A 25,437-nucleotide genomic window follows, 5' to 3' on the forward strand; every position below is an offset into this window, starting at 1 on the left:
AAGTTCAGCCAGGACACCAAGAGTGAAATCCTGGCCCTATTTATCTCAGTGGGAGTTTTGCCGCTGACTACAGTAGAGCCAGTATTTCCCCCAGGGTTCCAATCCAGGACTCTTTCAGAAAGAGCTATGGAATCTTTAAATAACTGAGGGAAGGGATCCTTAGTGGAGTCCCTAAAACCACTTCCTACAGTTCCCTTGGTTTTCTGTGGAGTGATCCAATCCAAGTATTAACCAAACCCAACCTTGGTTATCTTATATCTGCCGAGGTCACAGCCTGAGGTAACGTGGTAGCATAGAGCAGAAGTACTAGCAGGATTCTGATGGTCATGCTACCCCAGAAAATTATGGCAATTTCTATGGAAAACTGAGGCAGAATCAACAGTTTGAAGCCCAGTACTGCCCTCCACTCTATGGTTGTAGTTTCAACTGAAGTCAGAAGGAACATTTGAATTCCTTGTCCAACTGAGTGGGAGTGCTGGATTCAGAAATAGAACAGGCTGCAGGAAAATCCTATGTGAATTTCAAAAAGGTAAGATCCCAGAATAAGTGAGCTCAGCTGGCAACACTGCCACACAGCTTACTCTGTGAGGATGCCTGCCTGCCATCCAATGGGTGAACATGCTGGGACAGAGGAGTTGACACTGGAGGACTGGCCATGGTAAAATCCAAGGGCTGGATTGTAGAAGTTGCAGCAGGGAAAGAAAGGGAAACAGTTTCATATAGCTCTGAAAAGTAGTCAATAAACATCGGGGATCCTGGATCATCTGAAGAGAGCGAAGAAAAGTAAGGGTCTTCCGCCGAGCAATAATATGGGGAAGGATGTGGGCCACTGCTCATGTGTCGTGGGGGAGCGTCTACTAGTCTGCTTGAATGGTTCAGTTCAACAGAAGAAAAGTCAGTCTGCTTCTTAACCTCAAAGCCCACAGAACTGCAGGAGTTTGGTAGCCAGGGGCACAAAGAGGATACTGCATCCCCTCCATCCAGTTCCTGGGTGTCTCTCTGCTGCACTAACTCAAAGGGAGTTGATTTGGTTTGTATTAATGGGGCCTTGACACTAGGGTTTCTCCTACATGCAGCTGTAGAGTTCATGTTCAGAGGAAAATGCTGCTCAGAAAAAATGCTGCTCAAGTCTAAGCTGTGATGTTTCTGGAGTGGTTCCCCAGACAGCAGAGTGTCCCATTTCACAGCGGCACCTGCATTCTTGCTGCTGCTGAAGTTCAAGGCCCCAGAAGAAAGGGCTTGTCTAATGGGAGGAACACTGTGCCCATAGTTGTCATGTACTGTTGAGGGCCTACAGCTCGACGCATCAGTCAGTGATATTTCCCCTTGTGCCATATGATCAGAACTTTGATGTAGCTCCTGTTCCTCTCGCGCTGAACTGCAATAAAGTACAATTATATGAGAGCAGAACTATTTACTGCTCAGAAATCCCCATTACCATATAAGCAGAGCTCCACAGCGTTCTAACCCCCATGTGCATACAAGAGCAAGTCCCCAGCAGTCCTTGCCATGTTTTTAGGGGGAAGCTCATCCTGTGCAGTGAGCCTACACAATGCTTCTGGACCAATGAAGTCATGATTGAGCCCTACTTTGAGGGCTTAAGCAGTGAATAAGCCTGTGCTGGCCTCTCTGCATGGGTGAATTTTACCAAACAGCAAAATAAATGTTTCCTGATAAAAAAAAAACAGAAGATGCAAATCAAAATCAATCTTCCTTCTAAAATATATTGAAAAAGAGACCCATATAAAATGGACATTTGGTACCTGAATCTTTGTAGGCAATTACCATGTCTGTGTCTTCCTAAAAAAGTGTCTATTTTTGTTTCAGTGTTTTGTGTGCACTTATTATGACCACTCTCTATAGACACACACAGGATCCAAGTGCTAGAAGAACAACCACATCTCCAGCTATTACATAATGTTATTTCATCCTGAAATTGGAAGTCACTGACACATGGCATTTGCACCATGTGTGTCTAGATCAGACCTGCCCTTACCAGCTTGGTAGTGTCAGAGAATAAGTTTCTTCCAGTGGGCTCAGAAGCGGCTGGAGTCTTGGATGGTTTGTTTGAATCTATTGAAAGAGAAAGTTAGTGCTCGTATTGCAGCAAGACTGTCAGGAAAGCATGCAGGCAATACACAAGGTTTCATTTCACTTTGTTATTCCTGGTGATTGGCTCTGCCAACTACCTCTGCCTACCATTGATTGTTTGGAAATGGAAATGCAGGAACAGCAGAAACAGACACTGTCTTATTGGAAGATGCATTGCATACGTTTTTACAAGAATCAAACTCTTCCCCAAAAAGTTTGCAATGTCTGTGTAGCTGGCTGTGCTTCTAGGACCCACACGCTATCTGGCTATGTGGAAGTTGGTTTTGCTTTTGACACTTTAGTTGTGCATTCATCCCCTTCTTTTGGTAAAGCGTTTTCAAAGGACAGCCAGGTCTCTGCAGCCGAGAAGGTTTGGCCAAGAGCTATAAAACCACATCCGGACTCAAGTGTTTCTCTGCTTTCTGTCTCAACCTGGCCTCACATCTGCACCTAACCATGTGACTGTCCACAGCACAAGAGAAGGAAGCTGACTCCCACAATCTGCTCAACCAAGTCTGGCTGAGAAGTCTCAGCAAATACCAACTTATTACAGCATGTCAAACTCAGGTACATATTTTAAAGGGTTCCGTTTGAAAGTTAGACTTTATTGTGGAGTCAGTCTTAAGACCTCTGCTAACAATGCCAAATGTTTTTCATTGTAAGTCCTATTTCCACCCCCTTTTAACTGAAGTTTCTCAGTCTGAGTCTGTTTAGAAATGCATTTGTTTCAGAAAGTTTGCAGACAGCCAGACAAGCCATGTTTGAGGTTGGGGGCTATGAGCAATTATAACAAAGAAAGGTCAGAATTAAGAAGTATTAACTCTGTTTGGATATGACTTGACCACACAGTTTCAGACTCAGACACTTCATCCTCCATCAGAACTAGTCCACAGGGCTTGAAAAGATGTGGCTGAGGAATTTACATGTATTTTTTCACTGTACGTTTTAGCCTCTCTTCTTTGAGGAGTTAGCTATAATGGGCATTACCTACTGCAGCTCCTATCTACTTTGTTGGGAGCAGAACCTTTTGTGGCGATGTCTTTGATTTGTGTTTTGTTCTCCTAGAGTAGATTGTTCTCAGGGGAATTTGGGATCTCTTTTATATTGTTAGATTCTAGTCAAAGCTATTGGAGATGAATAAAAGAGGTGCAGGGCCCAACCCTGGATTGACAGCTGCTGCTGCCTGTATGGCATCTCTCAAGGCAACATGTTAATACTAGCTTTTGCCTCTTATTGCATCATCCACTCCCATTTGGCCAATGCTGCCAGTTTGACCGCCAACCTGTCCAATGAATATTCTGAAACTTTAATCTATGATGCTCGGTACACATGGACAACCTTCCTGAACTAATCCATAAAGACACTACACTCTGCTCCTTCTGATCCCTCCTCAAGACCCAGCTCTGCTGGGATGCCTACTAGCAATCAGCCAGTCGAGGTTAACAGTTTGGGGAAAGTCAATACTTTTATTCATTCATTATAATAAACAATTACACACAAAAAGCAAGCGGAACCCTCCTCTGCATCTTGCTACTGTAACAGGGATTGCATAATGAAGGAGAAGGCTGGGCTTGTGGTCAAGGCACTTGACTGGGATTCAGGAGATTTGGGCTCAATCTCTGCCTCTGCCATAGACTCCTTGTATGACTGTAATCTTTCTGCCCTTGTAGAGGGTTAGTTAGGATGAATGCAATAATGTGCATGTGGTGCTCTCATACTACAGTTCTGGGGACCATACATGCACCTACATAGACTGGAGCCCCTTTGTGCAACCATAATATAACCATTAAATATACAAGAGCAGCAACTGCAATACTTTATTGCAAATCACTTCCCAGTTCAGCAGGGCTTGGAGGAGTTTGAATCTGAACTAACACATCTCGGCCATAAGAGGACAGCTAAAGGCAGTATGCATTGGGGGAAAAATCTTACCTCTGTGGCAGCAGAGTCTGACTGGACAGTGAGCACTTCAATCTGTCTTTTAAAGAGTTCGATCACAGCATCGTAGACCAACTCATACTGTTCCTAAATAGAAAACAGAAGAAACACAGGAGATGCAGATATCCCCATTACTCACATCCACTTCAGACAGCAGCCAATTCATCTGAACCATGCAACATATTAGCTCTTACAGTGCTGGAAATTCCAGTCCTTGGGTTAGGTTTGAGTATGGTCGAGGTATGAGTATGTGTTAATGTCAACTGAACAAACGTTGTGTGCTGAGCTTCCTCTCCAATACATCCCAGTTGAAGCCAGCTTCGCTTACTGGACAGTAACTTGTTTCAGCATAGACAATCACAAGTTCTAAGCTACATCATCATGTACTCATTTGATTTCTCCTGATAAGCTTCTTTTGGGAAAGGGTCTTACAGAATACAAAGCAACATGACTGCTGCACACAGAGGCTTACCCCACAGTGTAACAATATAAGTTTGGTTCTTGCAAACCCTGAAGAGAAGTTACGGGTCTGGTTTTATAGCAAGCATTTAGTAGCTATGACCTGCTTGGAGCTTTCTGAACATACCTTGGTTTGCACTATTGATGGCCTTTGTGTGCGCATTTCCTGGACCAGACTAAAAATACTGAAGTTCTCTGGAACAATCTTATAAAAGAGAGATCATGAGAAATTAGAAATGGGCCTGAACCAAAACCACTCCCAAATGGTGATGCAGTTCAGACCTGGATCCAAACTTCAGGCCCATTGTTACAAGAAAACTTTACTACTTGTGATTTGTTCTTTGTTGATGAATCATTTCCCTCCTCACATATCCCCTCCCATCTTCTACTCATTAGGAGGCATCCCCTTCTCTGACAACAGCATGAGAGACAAATACAAGTTCCATGGAGTGCAAAGAGAAGCTGAATTTATGGCAACCTGCTCTGAACTGTGATCTAGATGGATTTTAGTGTGACCATGATGCAGAAAATAGCCACTCCTAGAATCCTGTGTTGAGACAGGCATTCATCCAGGAATTACTTCACTTTAAAAGCAATGAAGTAAAAGAATAATCTAGTTTTAGAAACCTGAATTTCTTACACTAAAGGACAGAAGATCAGGACTGCAGCCAGGCACAGGATTGCAGGCAAAAAGCCAATTTAACAACTGATGTCAGAGCAGTGGTAAAGCACTGTGACCTGCAGTTCAGATAGGAGGGTAGGAACAGGAAAGAGGCTTTTGTTGGCTCTTTATGTCTTAGGTGGTTTTAAGGCCTGAGGAGTGGTTCATATCAGCATGTGGCGAGAACACAAGTCTGGGAGGAACAGTAAACAGTGTGGCGGAGGAAGAGACAGGATGAAATTAGGACATGAAACAGGGCATGGAGTTTATTAAACTCATCTGACACTGCCTTCAAAGAGTTGGGCCAGCATAGGTGCTGGATCTAGGGGTGCTGGCGCACCTCCTGGCTTGAAGTAGTAATAGCAACCCAAATACATGGTTTCTGCATTCAGCGCCCCCACAATAAAAATTGTCCCAGCACCACTGTGGGCCAGAGGGAGTTTATGAGAGAATTAGCATGTGAAATATACTCAAAGGCAGCAAGAGAATTTGCTATCATTGGGAATATGGTTCAAAGAAGACTGAGCCAGACACAGGCACTTTGAGGGGCAAAAGAGCCCAGGGTAAAAAGCAAGCACTGGGTAGGCATACGGGAAAACAAAAAGACTGATCCCAGGCACTGCTGAGATACTCACCCCATCCTTTAGCAGCTTCCAGGTATAGTCAATGGCACAAATAACTCCTGTTCTCCCACAACCAGCACTAAAATGAAAATTGGAGCCTGAGATTTGAGGAGGGGTTTTGCCTTCACTTATTACTTCACGTTAATCTCTCTTCCTTCTGTGTTTTTATTCATGGATCAATATTGTTATTCTGCAACTGATGCAAATCCAAGTCTACATTGCCTAAGCCCATGCACTGTATTTTCTGACCAAAGGCAGCCCAATCAATCATATATCATATCATATCATATATCCCATCAGTTCCATCCCTGAACCGGCCTCCAATGATGCCTTAAGGAGGGAGCTGGCTGCTGACACCAGTGCATTGCCCTGTTCATTTCAGCCGTGTTACTCTAGAAGCAGCACCTCTAGTGCCTTACCAACTCCCAGAGCGCGCTGCAGAGCAGTCACTTCCACACAGGATTGCAATCTCTGCAAACAGATGTGGTGGCTATTCTGCTCTTGTGGTGGGAACATAGATTTGCCAGATCGTGAGAGAGCACTGGTCCATCAAAAACAGTACCCTCCCTGCATCCACCACACAACGCTGAGGATGAAAAATCCCACATTGTACTTGAACAAATTCCTTCCATAGACCCTATGTGATCAGCTGATGCATGAGGACTGATTATATTTTTCTTGGTATGTAACTACAAATATAATTGTACATACAAAGTAGCCAGCTTTTTTTTCTACATCCAGCTATCCCATTTGCTCAGATACAGATTCTGGCTTTAGAACTTGCTCTCCTCAGACAGGGGATTTGACCTAAGGGTAGGTCCATACTTACCCGCCGGGTCGACGCGGAGAGTTCGACTTCTCGGAGTTCGAACTATCACCTCTAATCTAGACGCGATAGTTCGAACTCCGAACGCGCTCCCATCGACTCCGGAACTCCACCACCACGAACGGCGGTGGCGGAGTCGACGGGGGAGCCGCGGAGTTTGATCCCGCGGCGTCTGGACAGGTAGGAAATTCGAATTAAGGTAGTTCGACTTCAGCTACGCTATTCGCGTAGCTGAAGTCGCGTACCTTAGTTCGGACCCCCCCCCCCCCGGTAGAGTAGACCAGGCCTTAGACTTCAAAAAGTGACAGAAAGAAAGAAGCTGTTCCATTAACTTGAGGCTAAACAACAGCATTTCCCTTGCCAGTAAAACCTCCTTACCTGCAGTGAATACAGATGGGGATGTTGTCATCTGCCTGGTAGCAGCGCATCTCCCAGATAAGCTCCAGGATGGGGTTGATGGAGGAGGGTACATCATGGTCTGGCCAGTTTTTATAATGGAACTGATAAATAGTGCGAATTACCTGTAAATGAGAAGAAAGAGGAGGAGCTAAGGCAAGGAATTCTGCCTGTTTTATGTGAGGAGAAAGCCTCACGTCTCAGATATACATGTCGGTACAGAGCCTACAAACAGGTGGCCATTCCAAGATCAAAAAGGCATGAAAAAAGTCAGTATGTGCTACACCTTCCACCAGTACCCATTTACACTATATTTCTGGAATATAACCTGTCTGTCACTCCGTAAATGTTCTCTTAGGCCTTTTCATTTTACATGCCACTCTCTATATTGCCTGCTAATAGTTTCTAAAGAGGAAACAGTGAGGCTAAGGCCTGGTCTATGCTAGGAAATTAGGTTGGTATAACTATGTCGCTCAGGGATGTGAAGAACCCATATCCCTGAGTGATGCAGTTAAACTGACCAAACCCCAGAATAGACAGCACTAGATCAATAGTAGAATTCTCCCTTTGAGCCATCTCCTGGTTATCAGGGAAGTGGAATGCCTATGGTGATGGAAGAAACCCTCTGCGTAAGTACAGTAGAACCTCAGAGTTATGAACACCTTGGGAATGGAAGTTGTTCGTAACCCTGAAAAGTTTGTAATGCTGAACAAAATGTTATGGTTGTTCTTTCAAAAGTTTACAAATGAACATTGGACTTAATGCAGATTTGAAACTTTACTATACAGAAGAAAAATGCTGCCCCCCACCCTTTTTTTTAAAGTAGTTTATGTTTAACACTGTACTGTATTTGCTTTTTTTTGTTGCTGCTGAGTGCCTGAGTGCACTTCCTGTTCCAAATGAGGTGTGTGGTTGACTGGTCAGTTCGTAACTCTGGTATCCGTAACTCTGAGGTTCTACCGTAGTGTTTTCACTGAAATGGTGCGCCGCTGCAGCATTTTAAAGTGTAAACAAGCCCTATGTTTTTCTTATCCAGAGAATAACACCTTGCTCTTAGTATATAATCACTATGGAATACTGGCAGCTCCTTCAAAGCTTACTGTAGAAATCCTGTATCTCCTGCAGTCAACAATGGTACCATTTAATTAGATTAAGTGCAGTAAAGCCAGTTGGATGCTCTTCCTGCCTGACCATTTCCCTACTTACTTTGTTCAGTGTCACCTTTAGAGTCCGAATAACATATTCAGTTTTCTTTTCCTCCAATTCCTGCAGAAGCAATGCATTAGTCACTTTCTGCAGATACATGGCACTGGTTTCCATAAAGGGTTCCACAGATTGTGGAACACTTGTTAGGCAGGATGGAAAAGGCTGATGTACTTACACAAGTGATGGTGAAAGGACCACACTGGAGTGGTGAATCGCCCACTTCAACCCAGTACCGCTCACACTTTTTCTATTGTAAAAAGCAGGAAGAGTCTGTGGTTATTTGTCTCTACACCTGCCTGCCATGTCTCCTGCCTCGTCTTTCTCAATGGACAGTTGTTTGTTTCGAAATGCCTGGCTTTGTTGCTGGGCTGACTCTTGTCTCTCTCTTCCTTGCGGCTCCCAATAGACAGTTTCTCCAGAGAGACAGCACCATTTTCTGATGATCCAAGCACCTGCTTGGCTGCTGGAGTGAGCCAACAGTATCACAGTGTGTGGTCTACAGAGACCTCTCTCTCTTGCAGAGGCTAATCTCACTCTCAGAATCAGTTTGGTGATGATTGAACAAAATTGTGTGCATTTGGGAGTCTCCAGATATGAACTATTCACTGATTTCTAAATATGAACTAATTCTTTGTGAAACCCAATGGAAATGGACATTCTTCCTCCCCCTGGTGACACCAAGACACCGGCTCCATGCTCTGACACATTACTCACCTTCCCCATTTCAAACTCCATGCAAGCCATAACCACAATCTGTAAAAATAAAGTACATAAAGCCTGAATGTCTCTTAATCAGGGGAGAAAGGCAGATATTAGATAGGATAGTTAAGTAGCATTCAGGGATATTTATTAGTGGTGAGAAAAATTATTTTGGGCCACATAAGGCCCTCTTACTCTGATGCTTCTCAGCTAGGCAAAATTTGGGCACTGTTCACAGCATGGGTGCCAGAGACCTTTCAGCTCCAAAGCTGTCCCATGGAAGACTGTCATGAGACAATACTCATCCATCATGCTGTTTTTGATAAAGACCCTCATGAAAAATGAAGTGAGACTGGTGCACAACTCGTGATCCTGGAACACTAACAGCACATACCCATTATCCAGCCAGTAACACAAATACACATGGACTTTATTGCAAAGCTGTAAAAATACATAACAGAAAGCACCGATCTGCACCTTACCAGGACTTCATATTCCCAAATCATCCTCCAGAAGTCAAGAACAGTGGTGGAGAGAGGACCCTGGGTAGCTATATACGCCCTCGGCCCATATACCCCCTAAAATGAAATTCAGATTGCATATTAATATAATATTTGTATGGGCACTAAGCACCCAAAGAGACAGAACTAGCTCTAATTTAGAACTGTACTGCATTTACATTAAAAGACTAAAGTGCTTTAATGACTAGGACAATTGTAGTTCCTTCAGCTTTTTGTCTGGCTCTGTGAAAAGCTGTGTGTTTTAGTCTCTGCAGTATCACTAGTTGGACTGACAGTCCAGTCAACAGCTGACTAGGAGAATCTACCCTTCTCTACTGATAGTGAGAGATGGGTTTGGAACAACCCCCGCCCCTCACTTCCAAACAGCATCAATTTGTTTCTATTTTAGGGGGGGGCTTGGTGACAAATGTTCAAAATACTGATCTGGTCTATGTTTTGCAGTTGGGCATATCCCTGCTTGTTAATATCCTGGTCTGGCATCCTTTATAATGGTCTGTGCCCTGTACAATGTGGTTAGGCAACATTCCTTGGCACAGATGGAGGGAAACGTCTCTGCTTCAACCAAAGCAAGGGGAGAGGCATTTACAAACTGAACAAAGCTGTAGGGGTGGAGGAATGAGGTACTGACTTGCCCCCGTCTCTTGCTGGCCACAAATGCCTTGAGTTCTACTGATGTAACTGGGTCTCAGCACTGATGTGGGCTCAGAGCTTCCTGTCTGAGCAGTGGTGTCAGAGGCCTTTGATAGTGGCAGGCAGTGTAGAGTCACTCGCCATTGAACACGTACACACAAAGGAATATAAAGCTGATGGGGACACAGGGCTCTGAGCTTGGAGCTGTAATCTGAAAACTGCTCCCCTCCCCAAGATCATGCACTTCTCATATACCAAAGCCTGGCTTCCTGGACATTTTAAGGGGTGTTGGCATGGAGGGTTCTTAAAGGTCTCCTTAATTCCCCCCCAATTTCATTATCACCCCCACCATGGTGAACCACCCCATAGCCAATGAGGATGGGACGGAGCTCCCTCCAGACTCTGGTACAGCTCTAGATGTATGTACTTATTCGATATCAGCCTGCCACTGTCTGCTCATTCCATGCAGCACTGCCATGGGAGCTGCCTTTTCACAGCTCAGTGTGATGTACTACAAACCAGGCAATACCTTGATGAAGTTGGCATTTATGTAATGAGAATCTTTATCTGATGTGATGAGGGAGAGCTCCACTCTGCTGTGATCAACTGCAGGGGAGAGAGAAAGGAGTAGTTATTGTTTTTATTGTATCATATTAGAGCCTCGAGGGTCCAAATTTTGTAGATTTTAAGGCCAAACGGGACCATTGCGATCATCTAGTCTGACCTTCTGCCCAGCATAGGTAATAGAATTTCTTATTGTGATTCCTGCATCAAGCCCATATCTTATTATTGAGCTAGAGCACAATTAAATCAAGGCCCATTTTAGTAGACATTGTTCAAGTATGTGGTATGACAGTCTCTGCCCTGAAGAACTAACATGGAATTAATGTGCCCCAAAGACATCTCTGTCTAAGCCTTGCTTTATGTGGTTTCTCTGAAGTTGGACAGCATGCACATTAAATATATATTTAAATATATGGAGATACACCTATCTCATAGAATAGAAGGGACCCAGAAAGGTCATTGAGTCCAGCCCCCTGCCTTCACTAGCAGGACCAAGTACTGATTTTTGCCCAGATCCCTAAGCAGCCCACTCAAGGATTGAACTCACAACCCTGGGTTTAGTAGGCCAATGCTCAAACCACTAGGCTATCCCTAATAAACTTACCTAATAAATAAGAAAAAATATTTCCCCCTACTGAATAACCTACAAATCCCCACAACTATGTATAGACATTAACATATTAAAAAGTGACATCTTAAATATGAATCATGGCATTCAAAGCATATTAAGAGTTGGTCCGTGGAGGGTCACATGGAGATATGCACAGGTATGTTTATCTGATGAGCATAGGAGAGTACATGCTAGGCTTACATACTGATGTCTATATCCACATATATACTGGGCAGGGGAGGAGGGAGAAGCTAGTATGACAATAACTGGTAAGAAAGAAAGGCTAACTTGCAAATTTGGTATTTTCAACCTACAGGGTAAGATGTCCTTGTATCGATTTTTCTTGATGTTTTCTGGTTGCTCAGACGCTGCAGTCGGGTATATTCTGTCTGATCTGTATTTTGTTGATTGCCTTTTCAGCTTCTGTGGTAAAACAATGGAACAGATTAAAGTGAATGTGTTACAGTCAGCACGGTTCTAGAGAGCATGTCCCTAGGGGGCCAGACTCACCACCACAAAGCAAGGTCTGCACTATTCATTCTTTCCTGATTGGCCTCTCTCGAGGCACTGAGGCCTTGGCTACACTGGCGCTTTACAGCGCTGCAATTTTCTCGCTCAAGGGTATGAAAAAACACCCCCCTGAGCGTAGCAAGTTACAGCGCTGTAAAGCGCCAGTGTAAACAGTGCCCCAGCGCTGGGAGCATGGCTCCCAGTGCTGTAAGCTAATCCCCTCGGGGAGGTGGAGTACCTGCAGCACTGGGAGAGCTCTCTCCCAGCGCTGGCGCCATGACCACACTTGCACTTCAAAGCGCTTGGAGTTTCGAGTGTAGCCAAGCCCTCAGAACGAACAGAGCAACAGTAGCCACTCGAGAACCATTTTGCAGCCAGGAGTTCTGAAGACCAGAAAGTCTGCATGCTGAGCTGGGGACGCTAGAGGCTCTGACACAGGTTTTTTAAGTGTCTCTTTAGAAAGTTATACATTTATACGGAACACAAAACTTCTGCCGTACGAACTTATAATTTTCAGCATAGATGCCAAGCAGACAACAGGCAATAGTGACGTTAAGCTCTCTCCAACAAATGATAAGCAATTCACTTTTCTCACACTGTAGCTAAGAACTGAAGCATCTTTGTCAAATAATCTCTGGTTTGTGGTACTGCGTGAATTAGACTGAGCTGTGCAACCAGAGGAACTGAAGAAAAGCAATTGCAGGTACTGCTGAACGGGATTCTAAAAAAGACAACACATGGCTCCAAGAGACCTCTAATCAGTCTCTCTGGTAGCATAAGGCTGCTGCGTTGTGGATTGTTTTCCCTGATGACAGAGAGGTTATATGGAGTCCTGCTGGTGGAGTCTAAAAGGATTTGTGATTTCACTGGGCTGAGCCAATAGAAACACACCCTTTGCTTCACAACACACTGGCCTTTAAAAGTACTAAACATTTTATTATTACTGCCCCCATTTATTAACAGTAACATCTGGCCCACTGTGCTCGGTGGTATGACAGGCAAGGAATTAATGCTGCTGAATCTCAAACCAGACAATGAGGGATGGTCCCAACACCTCTGTGCTTTGAAATCCTGGAGTCTAGTGCTCACCTTCCTATTGCTCCTGGAGTTGTGTTATTGTGCAGATTCTTTGTTGCTGTGGATTGATTCTGGGAAATGAAGGCCTGCACCATGCTGGCCTTAGTTCTGGCATTTCTGCCCCAGGCAGACCCTAGAGTCTAGTCTCTGGGGAGACTAGTGCAGGAATGCCTGCCAGAGGATTTGAGTGAGGAGCCTCCATCCTGTCTGACAGAGCTGATGCTTTCTCATGCCCTTATAGCCCATTTCATGGCAGCTCTGTGGTTACCTCTGGGATTTGGAGACAAAGAAAAGCAAATAAAAAGCTTTGGGCTAAATGTACGAGGTCACTCGGGCTAATGTTCCCCTTTAGCAGGAACATGTCAGAAAGGCCCTGCTCCAGTTACTGGCGCATGCTGGATGGGCCAGGGGGAAGCTGCACAGTTTTTCTTTGCATCTAATATGCATTGAATTACCAGCTGAGGCTGCTTTCCGACAGGATGTGGAAAGGGTGGCTAAACCAATCAGGCATTAGGGGAAAAACAAAACACATTGGTCTCATGACACTTGGACAAAAATAGCTCTGTGGTCTGGCGAGGGAGCACTGAGAAGCTGGCATCCCCAGGGGAAAGATGCACTTGGAAGGTAGTTTTCTCCTAAAAACTAATAGGTTCAACCCATAGGTTTATTGGAGCAGAACTCCGCATTTGCCCTCCAGTTGAGGGATCACCCAGCAGTTTGCCAGAAACTCAGGAGAGGCAACTAATTTGCAATCAATCAACTGGATAGCAGAACACTTCCTGTTTAATAAAGGAGGTGCAGCCCATGAGGACTACAGTCCCAGCAAGCAGGGCTTCCACGATACTGCTTTCTCTGCTGTGTGTTGTGCAAAGGAGAAGGTCAAGGTCAGAGCTAGTATCAGCTTACAATTCTGTTACATTTTCGAAGTAAATGTAGTCCTTGCACACACACCACTGCGAGTTTGGAGGAATTTAGCACACATTTAGGGATTGTATTAATAAAAGGAAACACTGCGTTTGGAACATTGTGAAAGGTATAGAATAAGAGACTAGAGAAAGTGTTATTTACTGTTTCATACAATACAAAACCAGGAATCACACAATTAAATTTAAAAAAAGGGAAGTACTTTTCCACACAATGTACAAGTGACCTGTGAAACTCATTGCCATGGGAAGTTGTGGTGGCCAAAAGTAGAATTGGGTTAAGAAAAAGAACTAGATAAGTTCATGGAGGATAAGTCCGTCAATGTGTATTAGCCAAGATGGTCGGACACAACCCCATGCTTGGGGAGATCCTAAACCTCTGACTGCCAGAAGCCAGAAGCGGAAGACGGGGTGGATGACTCCATACCTGCCCTATTCTGTACACTCCTTCTGACACTCTGGTAAGGGCCACTGTTGGAGCCAGGACACTGGCAAGATGGACCATGGTCTGACCCAGTATGGCAGCTCTACTATAAGCCCCGTTTATCTTTTAATCAATGTGGACAGAATTAGTCATGGTACAAATAATTACTCAGAACTATATTTCAAACTGCTACTATTTCATTATTAACTCTTTCCCCATCCCCCAAATTTAAAAAAAAAAAGGTTGTCTATGTGCCTGTTAGCAGCAGCAAGAGTCCCAGCCAAATGTCCCAGGAGGCTGAAGTTCCCTGCTTACATGCAGGGGTCAGGGTAGATGCTGTGCAGACACCATGCTGTGCAAACATGGCACCAGCCTGCCTCAGGCCTGATGTGGAGGAACAACCAGCCTCTGTGGCACTTCTGCTGAGACTGACAAGGAAGAGGCCAGTCATGGTGGTCATTTCAGTGACACAGACACATGCCCACTAGGAAGCAGACTTAAACTCCAACTCATTTCACGGCACTGAGCAGCCATCAGATGGTAAGAGCTTTCCATCACTACTAAACTGGGTTGGATTTGAAATCAGACTTGAAGGTGAAAGCTTCTGTATCTCATGACCAATCTCCTAAGCCAACGAGTCAACAACACTCACGCTCAATTGTTTTCCTCAAGCTGTGAAGCCCACTGGTTGCACAGGACTCTCAAGCAGAGCCCATCCACCCCATCCCAAGGATTTGGGAGCCTAACAGTTGAACACAGTAGAGTCCAAAGGTAGAAGAAAACACTCTGCCCAAGAAGTTTTCATTCACCATGCTTCAGTCAACCACACACCTACAAGACCTGGGTTTCAAAGAGCTCTCCAGCCATAAAAGGGGGAAGGATTCCTTCTTAGCAGGTCCACCTGCTTGTGGAGATATACAGGCCCTGTGATGCCGTGAGGAATTGCCATTGTGCTTTGACTTATGGCTGGGGGAAGCTAGCACAGAGCTGCAGCGAGACACAGGGAGGCAATGAGCTGGTGTGGAGGAGACTGGTTTCAAGGACCACACTACAGTCTTACTTGTTATGTTCCTGTTTCCCTTTGGCCTGTTCTGGACTCCCTGGAGAGGAGTTGTGAGTGACTTTGTAGTTTTTTCATACACACTTGTGGCTTTTATTTTGGTTGGATTTGGGGTGTCTTGTGACAAAGAAATCTACAATGTGGGGTTTTGGAATGAGGACTATGGAAGGAGTTATAATTAATTTTATTTACAGTTATTTTTTCAGACTGATCTTTAGGGAGCAAATCCCACTCCTAACAGTTTAGTTCAGGGCAGCATTCAGAATGACAGTGTTTGCCCCCTTCATTCTTTCCTCAGGGAGCTCCACAGCAACTAGCCACATACACTTACAGCAGCCAGCAAATACCACTTTCCACTTCCCTCAAAACTCACCTTTCCCTACAGTCCCTCATAAATTCATCCACATAACCCTAGTGTAAGTAAAACACCAGACCCCTGGATCTACACACAGTACGGGGGGCCCCCATAGCCCCATCACCTTATTATGTATTGCTTCACCACAAACACCCATCTGGCTTTGTCAGATTCAGTCTGTGGGTGCCCTAGTTGACATTTCATAGAGGCTTGATTTCCAGAAAGTGCAGAGCACTTGTCCTCTGACGATCAGTACTCTGTGAAGGCATCTTAAATTGTGCACCCAACATTACCGGCCACTTTTGAGAATCTTGGCTGTGTCTTTACTCACTATGAGCCTGATCCAAAGCCTCTTGAAGGTAACAGAACAACGCCCCTCAACTCAAAGTGCAGCACCATGCTGCTGTGTGTTACATTTCAAATGATAACATTACTACCAAGAGGGGTCTCAGTAACCTAGAGACCTGTAGCCTATTTCCTAAACCATCCAGCATCTCTCACAAAACAGATTAAAAGGACATGCTGTGTGGAGGCTGCAGACAGGCCTTGACAAGAGAATAATTCTGTTCACGGAAATTCAGAAGTTTTTAGACTAAATTAACTTTAGAGTCAACAGTAACTTTAAAACATCTGATGAGTTAAGGAAACAGCTGTCACTTGTCATGTTGTTTTACAATCAGAGGGAGACAGGAGCATTGTCATTTATTTGGGTAGAATGAGTCAAAAACAGAGCTGAAGAAGTCACAGGACTCTTATGTATCAGCCCCACATTAACAGGAACATAGGGGGAAGTCCAAGTGCAAGGGAACAGCAGGATGTTCTCCCTGGATTCCAGATCTGCAACTCCCTCAAACCTGCTGCAGATTGCACCCAAGGCTGGACTTTGTGGGTTGCACCCCCTTTAGTGCTATCCCCCACTTCCAGATCATGTTTTTAATGAAGGAGACTAGAGCCACTTGGCATTGAGGGACCAATACTGTAAGCCACAACTCCAAGCCAGGTTAGTTTCTAGTCTGCATCTTCTATCACCACAGAGCTTGACATGTGGCAACTTGGTAGACTGATATCTGTGACATTGCAAATGCAAATAGCAAGGGTTAAGCTTCTCAACATGAGGCTGCCCAAATGGAACATCTGGGCACAAATCAGGTACTGCCATTGGCACCAGCAATTACACAATTTGCATGTGCAAGGACCTGTTTGTACACAGTGGGTGTTTGGAGGGATAATGGACACAGGCTTATTTTTGTGGCTCATGCATGGCAAGCAGATTTGAAAATTTGGCCCTTATCAGTTTTCTTCTAAGGATCTTAATACACAGAACAGCTGTCTGAACCATCCTGGGCTTTGGGAAAGGCCTTTCCCAGCACCAGAGAAAACACTTTCCTACCTACTATTTTTGGCAGATTGCAGGCAGTGCACAAGCTACACACCCACTTTCCCCAGAGACCAGCACGTTCATCCTGGCCTGACACCCCCGACATCTCAGCCTCCCTCACACAGTAAAGCACAAGCGTTAGAGACTGGGTGGGGAAAATCAGCCACCGGTGACATTGCTTTTTTCCATGGAACAACTGGACTGTTACTGCAAGGTACTCAGCACTCAGATTAATCACTGCTCTCTGACAGAGGTACCTGAGAACCGGAGATCATCAGTGAGTGAGCAACTGACATTTTCCTAAGTCTTTGAAGTGACTCCTCTCTAAGAAGACATAGTGGGGGCTGGCTCATGTGCGGGCCACCTGAGCAGACTGGATTCTCACCAGCAGCCTTGGCCATGCACAATCTCCTTCCCTTCCCCTGGGAGGATGGAAGGGGACTCAGGTCACTAGTTATACAAGTACCTCTGGGATGCTGAAGGCTTGTGGCTACAACAGCATCACCATCCTTCTGAGGTTTCTAAGTCTTGCTGAGCAATAAAAGTGGGGACTCTTTTTCCTAGAGCACCTGGGACTAACCCAAACAGTGGGGTTAGTATGGAGCCTACTATGGAGGCCAATCTCCAGCTGGTATGTCCAAAAGCAACTAACTAGGAAAATCCCCGAATACAATTCCTGCAAATTCCTAGGACTGGGTCATTGTTAAACACGAGATTCTGGATTTATGTGACAATCCCTCCACACCAATGAGCCCACGCCCAGCTGATGAAGACTGGGGCCTTGAAAATAGGCGCATTAAACAGAACTATTAAATTATGATTGGTGTGGAGAAAGTAAATAAGGAAGTGTTATTTACTTCTTCTCATAACACAAGAACTAGAGGTCACCAAATGAAATTAATAGGCAGCAGGTTTAAAACAAACAAAAAGAAGTATTTCTTCACAAAATGCACAGTCAACCTGTGGAACTCTTTGCCACAGGATGTTGTGAAGGCCAAGACTATAACAGGGTTCAAAGAAGAGCTAGATATGTTCATGGAGGATAGATCCATCAATGGCTATTAGCTAGGATGGGCGGGGATGCAAAACCATGCTCTGAAGTGTCCCTAGCCTCTGTTTGCCAAAAGCTGGGAGTGGACAATGGGATGGTTCACTTGATGATTACCTGTTCTGTTAATTCCTTCTGAAGCTTTGGCCACTGTAAGAAGACAGGATCCTGGGCTAGATGGACCATTGACCTGACCCAATATGGCCGTTCTTATGTAACTCTGCAAGGAAGCCTTGAGCCCAGCCCCCTGGCCAAATGTATCCCAGAGGGTCCTAAAATGTAGATTAGGGCAAAGATGGTCTATAGCAGCTTTTGCTGCTGATGACCTGAAGCAACAGGAAACTTCTATTCAAGGGGGAGAGAGATAAATGCCACTAATATTACTTGCCATGTTATTCTAGCCATGTTGGTTCCAGGACACAAAAGACAAGGTGAGTTAGGCAATACCTTTTATTGAATTAACTTCTGTTGGTGAAAGATACAAGCTTTTGAGCTCTACGGAGCTGAAGGAGAATTCCGTGAAGCTCGAAAGCTTGTTTTGGTTACCAACAGAAGTTGATCCAATAAAAGATTAACAAATCTTACAGCATATGCATAAAATGCGTGTTTCCATGCAAACTGGTACAGCCCGAGACCTCAGAAGTTGCCAGTATGGACCTTAGTGATGCAGAGACTGGACATCCTTGTTTAACACCTCCAGTTTATGACTTTTTCCCCCTCTTTCCTGCTCTAACCATGGTCCCAAATGCCAATATGAAATAGTGACTGGACCAGTCCCTGCAGGAATTTGTCAGGGAATTTCTCTGCAATCAGATCCCTAGTCTAGATTTTCTTTGACATGGCAAGATGGGCTACTGCTGTGAACCATATTGAGTGGTCATCTGAGGTACCCAGTGGGTATTTCAGTTCTGACCCACTTCAGTTCACACTTTTCTCTGAGATAGATGGCTGAAGGGAAAAGGCTTTTTCAAATATTTAGAGACATGGTCCCACTGGTGGTATTAGGAATGAAGCAGCTAATCCCCCTGCGGCAAAAATTAAACTACATTCCTACAAGTGCGTTTGCAAATTAGGAAACAGGAAGCATCGAATCAGGTAATTGTTAAACACAGCTTCACTTAGAATGGAAACTATTAAACTGCTCTTTTCTCTTTAACACTGTTCCTAGATCCATTTTTGTTCTAGAATTAGTAGAAAAACAAAGTGTTACATGTGATCATTACATCCCAGTTCAGAATTTGCTTCAACAATTGAGAGTTTTCCCATAAAATTAGGTTCGACTCAGAAATGTGCCTGTAGGTGACTTACCAAAAACTCGTTTGCAAACTCCTCTCTGTTCAGTTTCCTGCTTTGGGCCCTGTCCAGGTTTTGCAGCAGAATCTCTCTTTGGTCCATGTTGCGTGACAGGGAGAGACTGCTCCGGCCAAGCAGAGGATGGACATGTCAAGTGAATGTCATAACGGAAAGCACCAGCATGGAGAGCGCCTTGTGAAGGCTGTGGTTTACTGACTTCATTGCAAGTCTTAAAGGAAATTAGTGCGTAACAGCCCGTGTGGTCAAAAACAAAAAAAACAAGATTCTTAACTCAGGGCCCTAGTGCCGCCTTTTCAGAGTGTGAACTACTGCGCTCATTTCTTTATGGAAAGAGGAAGCTGGGTGGTCTAAGATTAACTATGCAGTTTTCTTCAATATCAGACTTCATCATATCCCTCTCTGAAGTCAACTCCACTCTATGATCAAACATCCATAAAATGCAGATGGAAAAAAGGGAAATTGCATCAGCTGTGCAAACCAGGGCAGTATTGGCCACGTTCACCAGCATTATCTGTAGTTCTCAGTCTCACCGGAAATCTCCCTATGCTGATAAAGAGCCATCTGAGTGGAAGACTTGACAACCCTCTCTCCAGGAGTGTAGGTTCTGAAACACAATAGTCACACCTCAGGTCCAGACTCCTCCAGCAAATCCTGAAATGCTCAGAGGGCACTGCATTTTCAAATGGCCTGGGATGAACTCTGGAAAGCCACCTCAGGATCAAGGATTTACATTAGAATGTGAAAGTTACACAAATGTCCACAGAGGCTACTCACTATGAGACTGTGCGGGTCCTGGAATGTAGGCTGTTTAAGTGACTGTCCTCAGAGCTTCCATCCCAGAAAATGGATCTTTAGTCCACCATTCCATTAGGGATAGTCTGGCCGAAAACAGAAGCCTAACATCTCTCCTCCTGTATTTGTAGCAAACTACTTACAAAGTTCGAAAGCCAGTAACTCCCGTTCCTCTTTGCAGTAGGAGAATGCTGCCCCCAGCAGTTTCTTGGCTGGGACGTGTAAATTTTGGGCCCAATAAATGCTGTATCACACATGTGCAACTGATCTAATTAGAACATGGAGAAGCAGAGCCAGTTTCTTCAAAGCTGGCTTCTGGGGGTGATTGGGGCTCTTTGGCACAAGAAAACATTTGGCAGCATGACACCCTTGATTAGAGAGAGAGGCCCAAATCACACACTCAGTCTGCATTTCCAACATCCAGTGTTCAGCAATGCTCAAGAGCTCCTCAGGCCCCAGCTCTAGTTCAAATGCCAGAGCAAACAAACAAACCAAATGAACATTTATATGGCTCTCATCACTGTGTAGAACTCTGCTGCACCCTTTACAGAGCTGCTGGAGTTCAGAGTAGCTATATGCAGTTATTCATATTTCCAAAGAGCAAATCTGAGGCATTTTAATATGATAATGTTTTACCCTTCTCTAGCAGCTTTCAGTTGAGGCTCTCAGAGCACGTTACAGACATGAATTAAGCCTCCCAACTCCCGCCCAGAGTAGGTTTAATGTGAAGGATCCTGAATTTCTAAGGAGCTCATCGGAGATTATTTAGTATGTGTCATCTTTCCTTAATTCTGTTGGTAATTAAAGAGCTTTGCAGCAGTTGGTTTAGTGAGGTATTTGTGGTTGAGAGCACTATAAGTGACTACATAGAGGTTGATAACTCAGCCATAAGTAAATGCTCAGGATGGAATCTTGGACACAAAGTATTAGTCCAGGACTGTTTATTCCAACAAAGTGTTTTAATATTGCTTCAGATAAAGCTGTATAAGCAAAGCTCCAAGCCTTTGAAAAAAAATTGTTTAAACAAGATGAAAGAAGTCAGTGGGTCAAGTGAATGACTCCCCAGATACATGAGTAAAACCCAGCAGTCATTTGTCATTGGCATGTCTTAGCTACATTTTTTGTCCATAACGTCATTTTTTTTAAAAACACTCAAAAGAAGGAAGGCTGTGTTTTGGTGGGCCATGGAGATAGATTACTGTTTTATCCCTTCTGTAAGTAAGCCTGGATTCAGATACTGCAGAGTGGGATCAAGTGGCCGAGAGGTCAGATAGAGTGAGGCCACCGAGGTCAACCCAGAATTGGATTAAAAATACTGGAAACATTACTTCAAACCCTATCATATTTCACCAATCCAAGAATCCAGCATTCTTGGTGAAAAATACCTGCCAAAATCAGCTCACAGAGCCCTTAGATTCTGCTCTCTCCAGTGGAAGGCACACTGACAATCAGATTGGATATTTCAGTGAAAACAAAGGCACAGCAAAAATAGCAGCTGTAATAGCAAGGTGGCCTTTTAACAAAAGAATGAGAGTAGTCTAGAGAAGGGGCAATGCTGGGTTCTGCACCCTGTAGATAGCAGTGTCTGGGCTACTTCAGTACACAGTAATACCAGGTTGAGAAGCAGCATCTTTGAAAGACATTTGATGTTATCTTTGTAACAGAAAATTTACTATGAGGACCAGGAAAAGCTTCCTAGCAATGAGGTCTATAAAATTGTGGAAGATTAGCCCAAGGGAAGTAATGGACCGCCTCCTTACATGAGACATGTAAATTTGGACATAATACAAGATACTGTAGGAACAACCCTGCATTGGCCTTTAGGGATGGATTGGATGTGATCTAACAAGGCTAACAGTGGTTTAACTGATCCAAATTCTGTGAAGTGGTGGAATTGTTCCAGAAGAGGGTCATCTAATTTTCTGGAGTTAGGCTTTCTCAAAGCCACATCAGAAGGCATGACTTACTGGTAATGCAGCAGTCTCTTGTAAATGGGCGGCAACAAGAACAACGAACTCACAAAAAGTTGCAGTTAAGAGCTGGACATTTCCTGTACAGACTAATTTGCAACTGATCTCAACTCAAGATGAGAACCTGCTTTGTACTTTGGGTTTCTTTATGTACAGGTAAGAAAAATACTTCAACATAGCTAATTTCTAAAATGTGTTTTGAGAACCATGGCTCACAGGTGTGTGCATATGTTTAGTTCAACGTTGAATCATCACACATCTCATACAAACACCTGGGCAGACTCAAGACTTTTCTGCTCTGGGTTGTTTTGCACTGAGGTAGCTTCATTAGTGCAAACACATGGCACACCAGTGCAAAAAAGAGACTGTTTCAAATTGAGGTAAATTTCCCTGGTGCCAGTCACTTTTTACTCGAGTGCGGGTAAATGGCTTGAAATGGGGCATATACATTCATTTCTTGCTTTATAGGTTTGCAATATGATGTGAAATTTCACATAGGTTAAGTTTTAGGCCCTTTGAATTTTCTTTGTAGTTCATGTTTGGTTGCTTTTCATATATTTTTAATAGCATGTTTCTGAAATTTGTCTATGACAGTCTCATTTTTGTCAATGTGCATTTTAATAGCATTGTGAATCTACACAAACCTTGGCAGAAAGGTGAATCTTGAATAGTACATGGCTGTAGTTTTAGTCAAAGAAATGTTTAGGATTAGGAGTAATTCTTTTCCTCTATTCATCACTTAAAACTTGTATGTAAATTAGCATGTAAAACTCTCCCAGTGAGGTACTTGCAGATCCACATATGTGAAACCATGGATTTATTCCTGAGATGGGTGGAGGGCAGTGTATGGTGATTATGAGGGCTATTAACTGGTGAGATGGATTTGAAAGGGGAACCTCAACATTTATGTAACAGATAACATGTTGTGCTTTGTTGTGGAGCCTCAACAAAGCAACTGCTACTTTAAGAACAGGATCTTCATGAATATTCCTAGATGGCTGAAATGTACAACTGTTAGCTCTGAGAGTGTGCTGACCTGTTCTCTAGCCATGCCCCTTGCTCTTCTCCCAGCCCCTGGCTCCCCAAAACATCTGATGAAGAAATTTGGTGAGAAACAGAGTCCCTCAGTCAACATTTACCAAATTTCAGCAGTAAGAAGAAATTCACAAAGTTGACAGTTTGTGTGCCATCTGAGTACTTTCATGAAGACCCTGCTGTTTGTGAAATAAACCACAGCCATGGAAGAGATGCTTTCTATATCTAGAAATACCTGGGAATTAATATATTAACAGAACATTGTGGATTATGTAAGGCAGCTTCGCAGACAACCTCAAAAGCCAGAAAGTGATAGTAATTTAATAGTCCATACCGTCTCCTACCCCCAAGCCACACCCCTCTGACTGCCAGCACACCCACCATACATCATAGATGATAACTCTTCCCCGACCTACCAACATCCCTAACTCAACCATAAGCAAGTGTCATTCCCCAGGCCGACAGTATGGGTGGGAGGGTCTGTTCTGTTTGCAGTGATGAGAAATTGTTGCAGGGGATGCCCGCATGGTCCCAATGTGTTGTGGTGCATGCTGGTTGTGTTAGAGCTGATGTACACATCTCTGCGTATATAACATTATATGACCACTTTTAATTTGTTTTTGAGGTGGGTGTGTTAGGTATGTTACACGTGCAGCTACCTTAACTGATAAACAACAGTGTGCTTTATGTATGATCTTTCATATTGTCATATTCAGGCTGAGCACTCGCAGCTTCAATAGAAGTCAAGGGAACTGTGGATACTTAACTGAAAAAAAGGGACACCACATTTAAAACATAGAAAAAAATTTTCAGAGCTGCAAAATACACAAAACCTAAAAGCATAGTCTAGATTGCACAGACCTCTCTGCAGAAATGGGTCTTTGCAAGGTCCAGACTAAGAATTCACTATCTGACATTTCTGTTACAGAGAAGAGACTGATATTACAGACTCTGTGGAGAAGGTAAATAAATAAGGAAGTATTATTGACTCCTCCTCATAACACAGGAACTAGGGGGTCACCAAATGAAATTAATAGGCAGCAGGTTTAAAACAAACAAAAGGAAGTATTTCTTCACACAGCGCACGGTCAATCTGTGGAACTGTGCCAGAGGATGTTGTGAAGGCCAAGGCTATAACAGGGTTCAAGAAAGAGCTAGGTAAGTTCATGTAGGATAGATCCATCAATGGCTATTAGCCAGGATGGGCAGGGATGGTGGCCCTAGGCTCTGTTTGCCAGAAGCTGGGAGTGGGCAACAGGAGATGGATCACTTGATGATAATCTGTTCAGTTCATTCCCTCTGGGGGAACCTGACATTGGCCACTGTTGGAAAACAGGATACTGGGCTAGTTGGACCTTTGGTCTGACCTAGTCTGGCTGTTAAGTTCTTATGACTAACACACAGCAAAAGACAAAGAGTAACACCGTCAATTTCCTGTAATTTGACCATTTCCTATGTGAACAAGTGTCAAAGTGAGAACTTGTCATCTTAGCACTCTGGCATCTTTATTCACAAGAACAAAGTAAGTTACCTTACAAAATATATTTTAAATTAAATACAAAAAAGCTACATCAAAAACTATGTCCAAGGTCCAAAGAAAAGCACGAGCGAAATGCCAAGGGTAGGGTTGCCTGTGCAACATTGACTCTCCCCATCCATACGTATTATTTCTCCCACAAGTCCCCTGCCTCATTCAGTGCACAGGTGAATTAGGCAGCACACATTTGGTGGGGGGGCAAAGGGGAGGAGGAGAAGTAGCATTCTTCTATTGAGCCAGCCTGTTAGGTGGAGTTAGATACTTGCCTAAAGCTGCCAATTACTGCTGATTCGTTATTGCTGCTGTGATTTCTCAACTCCACCTCAGACATACAGGAGGCAAGTCTGACTCTTTGGTATAATCTCTAACAGCAGCCATGGCTGAGCAGAAATCTGGGTTATTTACTTTGTTACTAAAACCAAACCACAGGGAGAGGTGTGTGTCTGCACTTCATATAACGTGTTTACTCTTAAGAGCAGCATTCAAATGCTAGCTGCTCCCACAGCTGTAAATATTCTATTGGAGGCCCCCTCTTTTATGGAAGAGTCCTACAGAATGAGAGCATTTTGCTACATATTTTAAACAAAAAAAGACGTTATAGATTTGTATACAGAGATTTAATTCTCTGTTAAATCCTATAGGATGAACAGAGAATTATAGCCCTGCTTTAGAAATCTGAAAATTTACCTCATACCATCGGTCTTTTCCACAATGGGCATTCCACAATGGAATTTAGGTCCACTGACATCAAAGGGAGGTGCACAGGTATGAGTGAGGACAAAGTCTGACC

The 25,437-nt window shown here is 43.9% G+C and overlaps 2 protein-coding genes across 8 annotated transcripts in view; one reads left to right on the plus strand and one right to left on the minus strand.

Moving 5' to 3' along the window:
* The window catches only part of PTPN22 (protein tyrosine phosphatase non-receptor type 22), a 30,323-nt gene extending 10,821 nt beyond the window's left edge, over positions 1 to 19,502 (minus strand). For 2 of the 3 annotated variants that reach the window (XM_039536282.1, XM_039536281.1), the window contains exons 1-13: positions 19,308 to 19,502; positions 11,539 to 11,647; positions 10,580 to 10,656; positions 9,382 to 9,477; positions 8,915 to 8,953; positions 8,376 to 8,447; positions 8,201 to 8,260; positions 6,977 to 7,119; positions 5,785 to 5,851; positions 4,616 to 4,693; positions 4,024 to 4,116; positions 1,997 to 2,073; positions 582 to 1,378 (exon numbers count right to left, since the gene is read on the minus strand). In XM_039536282.1, the coding sequence (XP_039392216.1) occupies positions 582 to 1,378; positions 1,997 to 2,073; positions 4,024 to 4,116; positions 4,616 to 4,693; positions 5,785 to 5,851; positions 6,977 to 7,119; positions 8,201 to 8,260; positions 8,376 to 8,447; positions 8,915 to 8,953; positions 9,382 to 9,477; positions 10,580 to 10,656; positions 11,539 to 11,647; positions 19,308 to 19,394 (1,795 nt within the window). In that variant the 5' untranslated portion in view covers positions 19,395 to 19,502. The remainder of the gene's footprint in view (positions 1 to 581; positions 1,379 to 1,996; positions 2,074 to 4,023; positions 4,117 to 4,615; positions 4,694 to 5,784; positions 5,852 to 6,976; positions 7,120 to 8,200; positions 8,261 to 8,375; positions 8,448 to 8,914; positions 8,954 to 9,381; positions 9,478 to 10,579; positions 10,657 to 11,538; positions 11,648 to 19,307) is intronic. The other variant, XM_039536283.1, reaches the window with a different exon arrangement.
* Positions 1 to 25,437, plus strand: part of LOC120404206 (triggering receptor expressed on myeloid cells 2-like) — a 47,093-nt gene that overhangs the window by 14,684 nt on the left and 6,972 nt on the right. The window lies entirely within an intron of this gene.

Source organism: Mauremys reevesii, linkage group 4 (genome assembly GCF_016161935.1).
Source record: "Mauremys reevesii isolate NIE-2019 linkage group 4, ASM1616193v1, whole genome shotgun sequence".
Lineage (NCBI taxonomy): Eukaryota > Metazoa > Chordata > Testudines > Geoemydidae > Mauremys > Mauremys reevesii.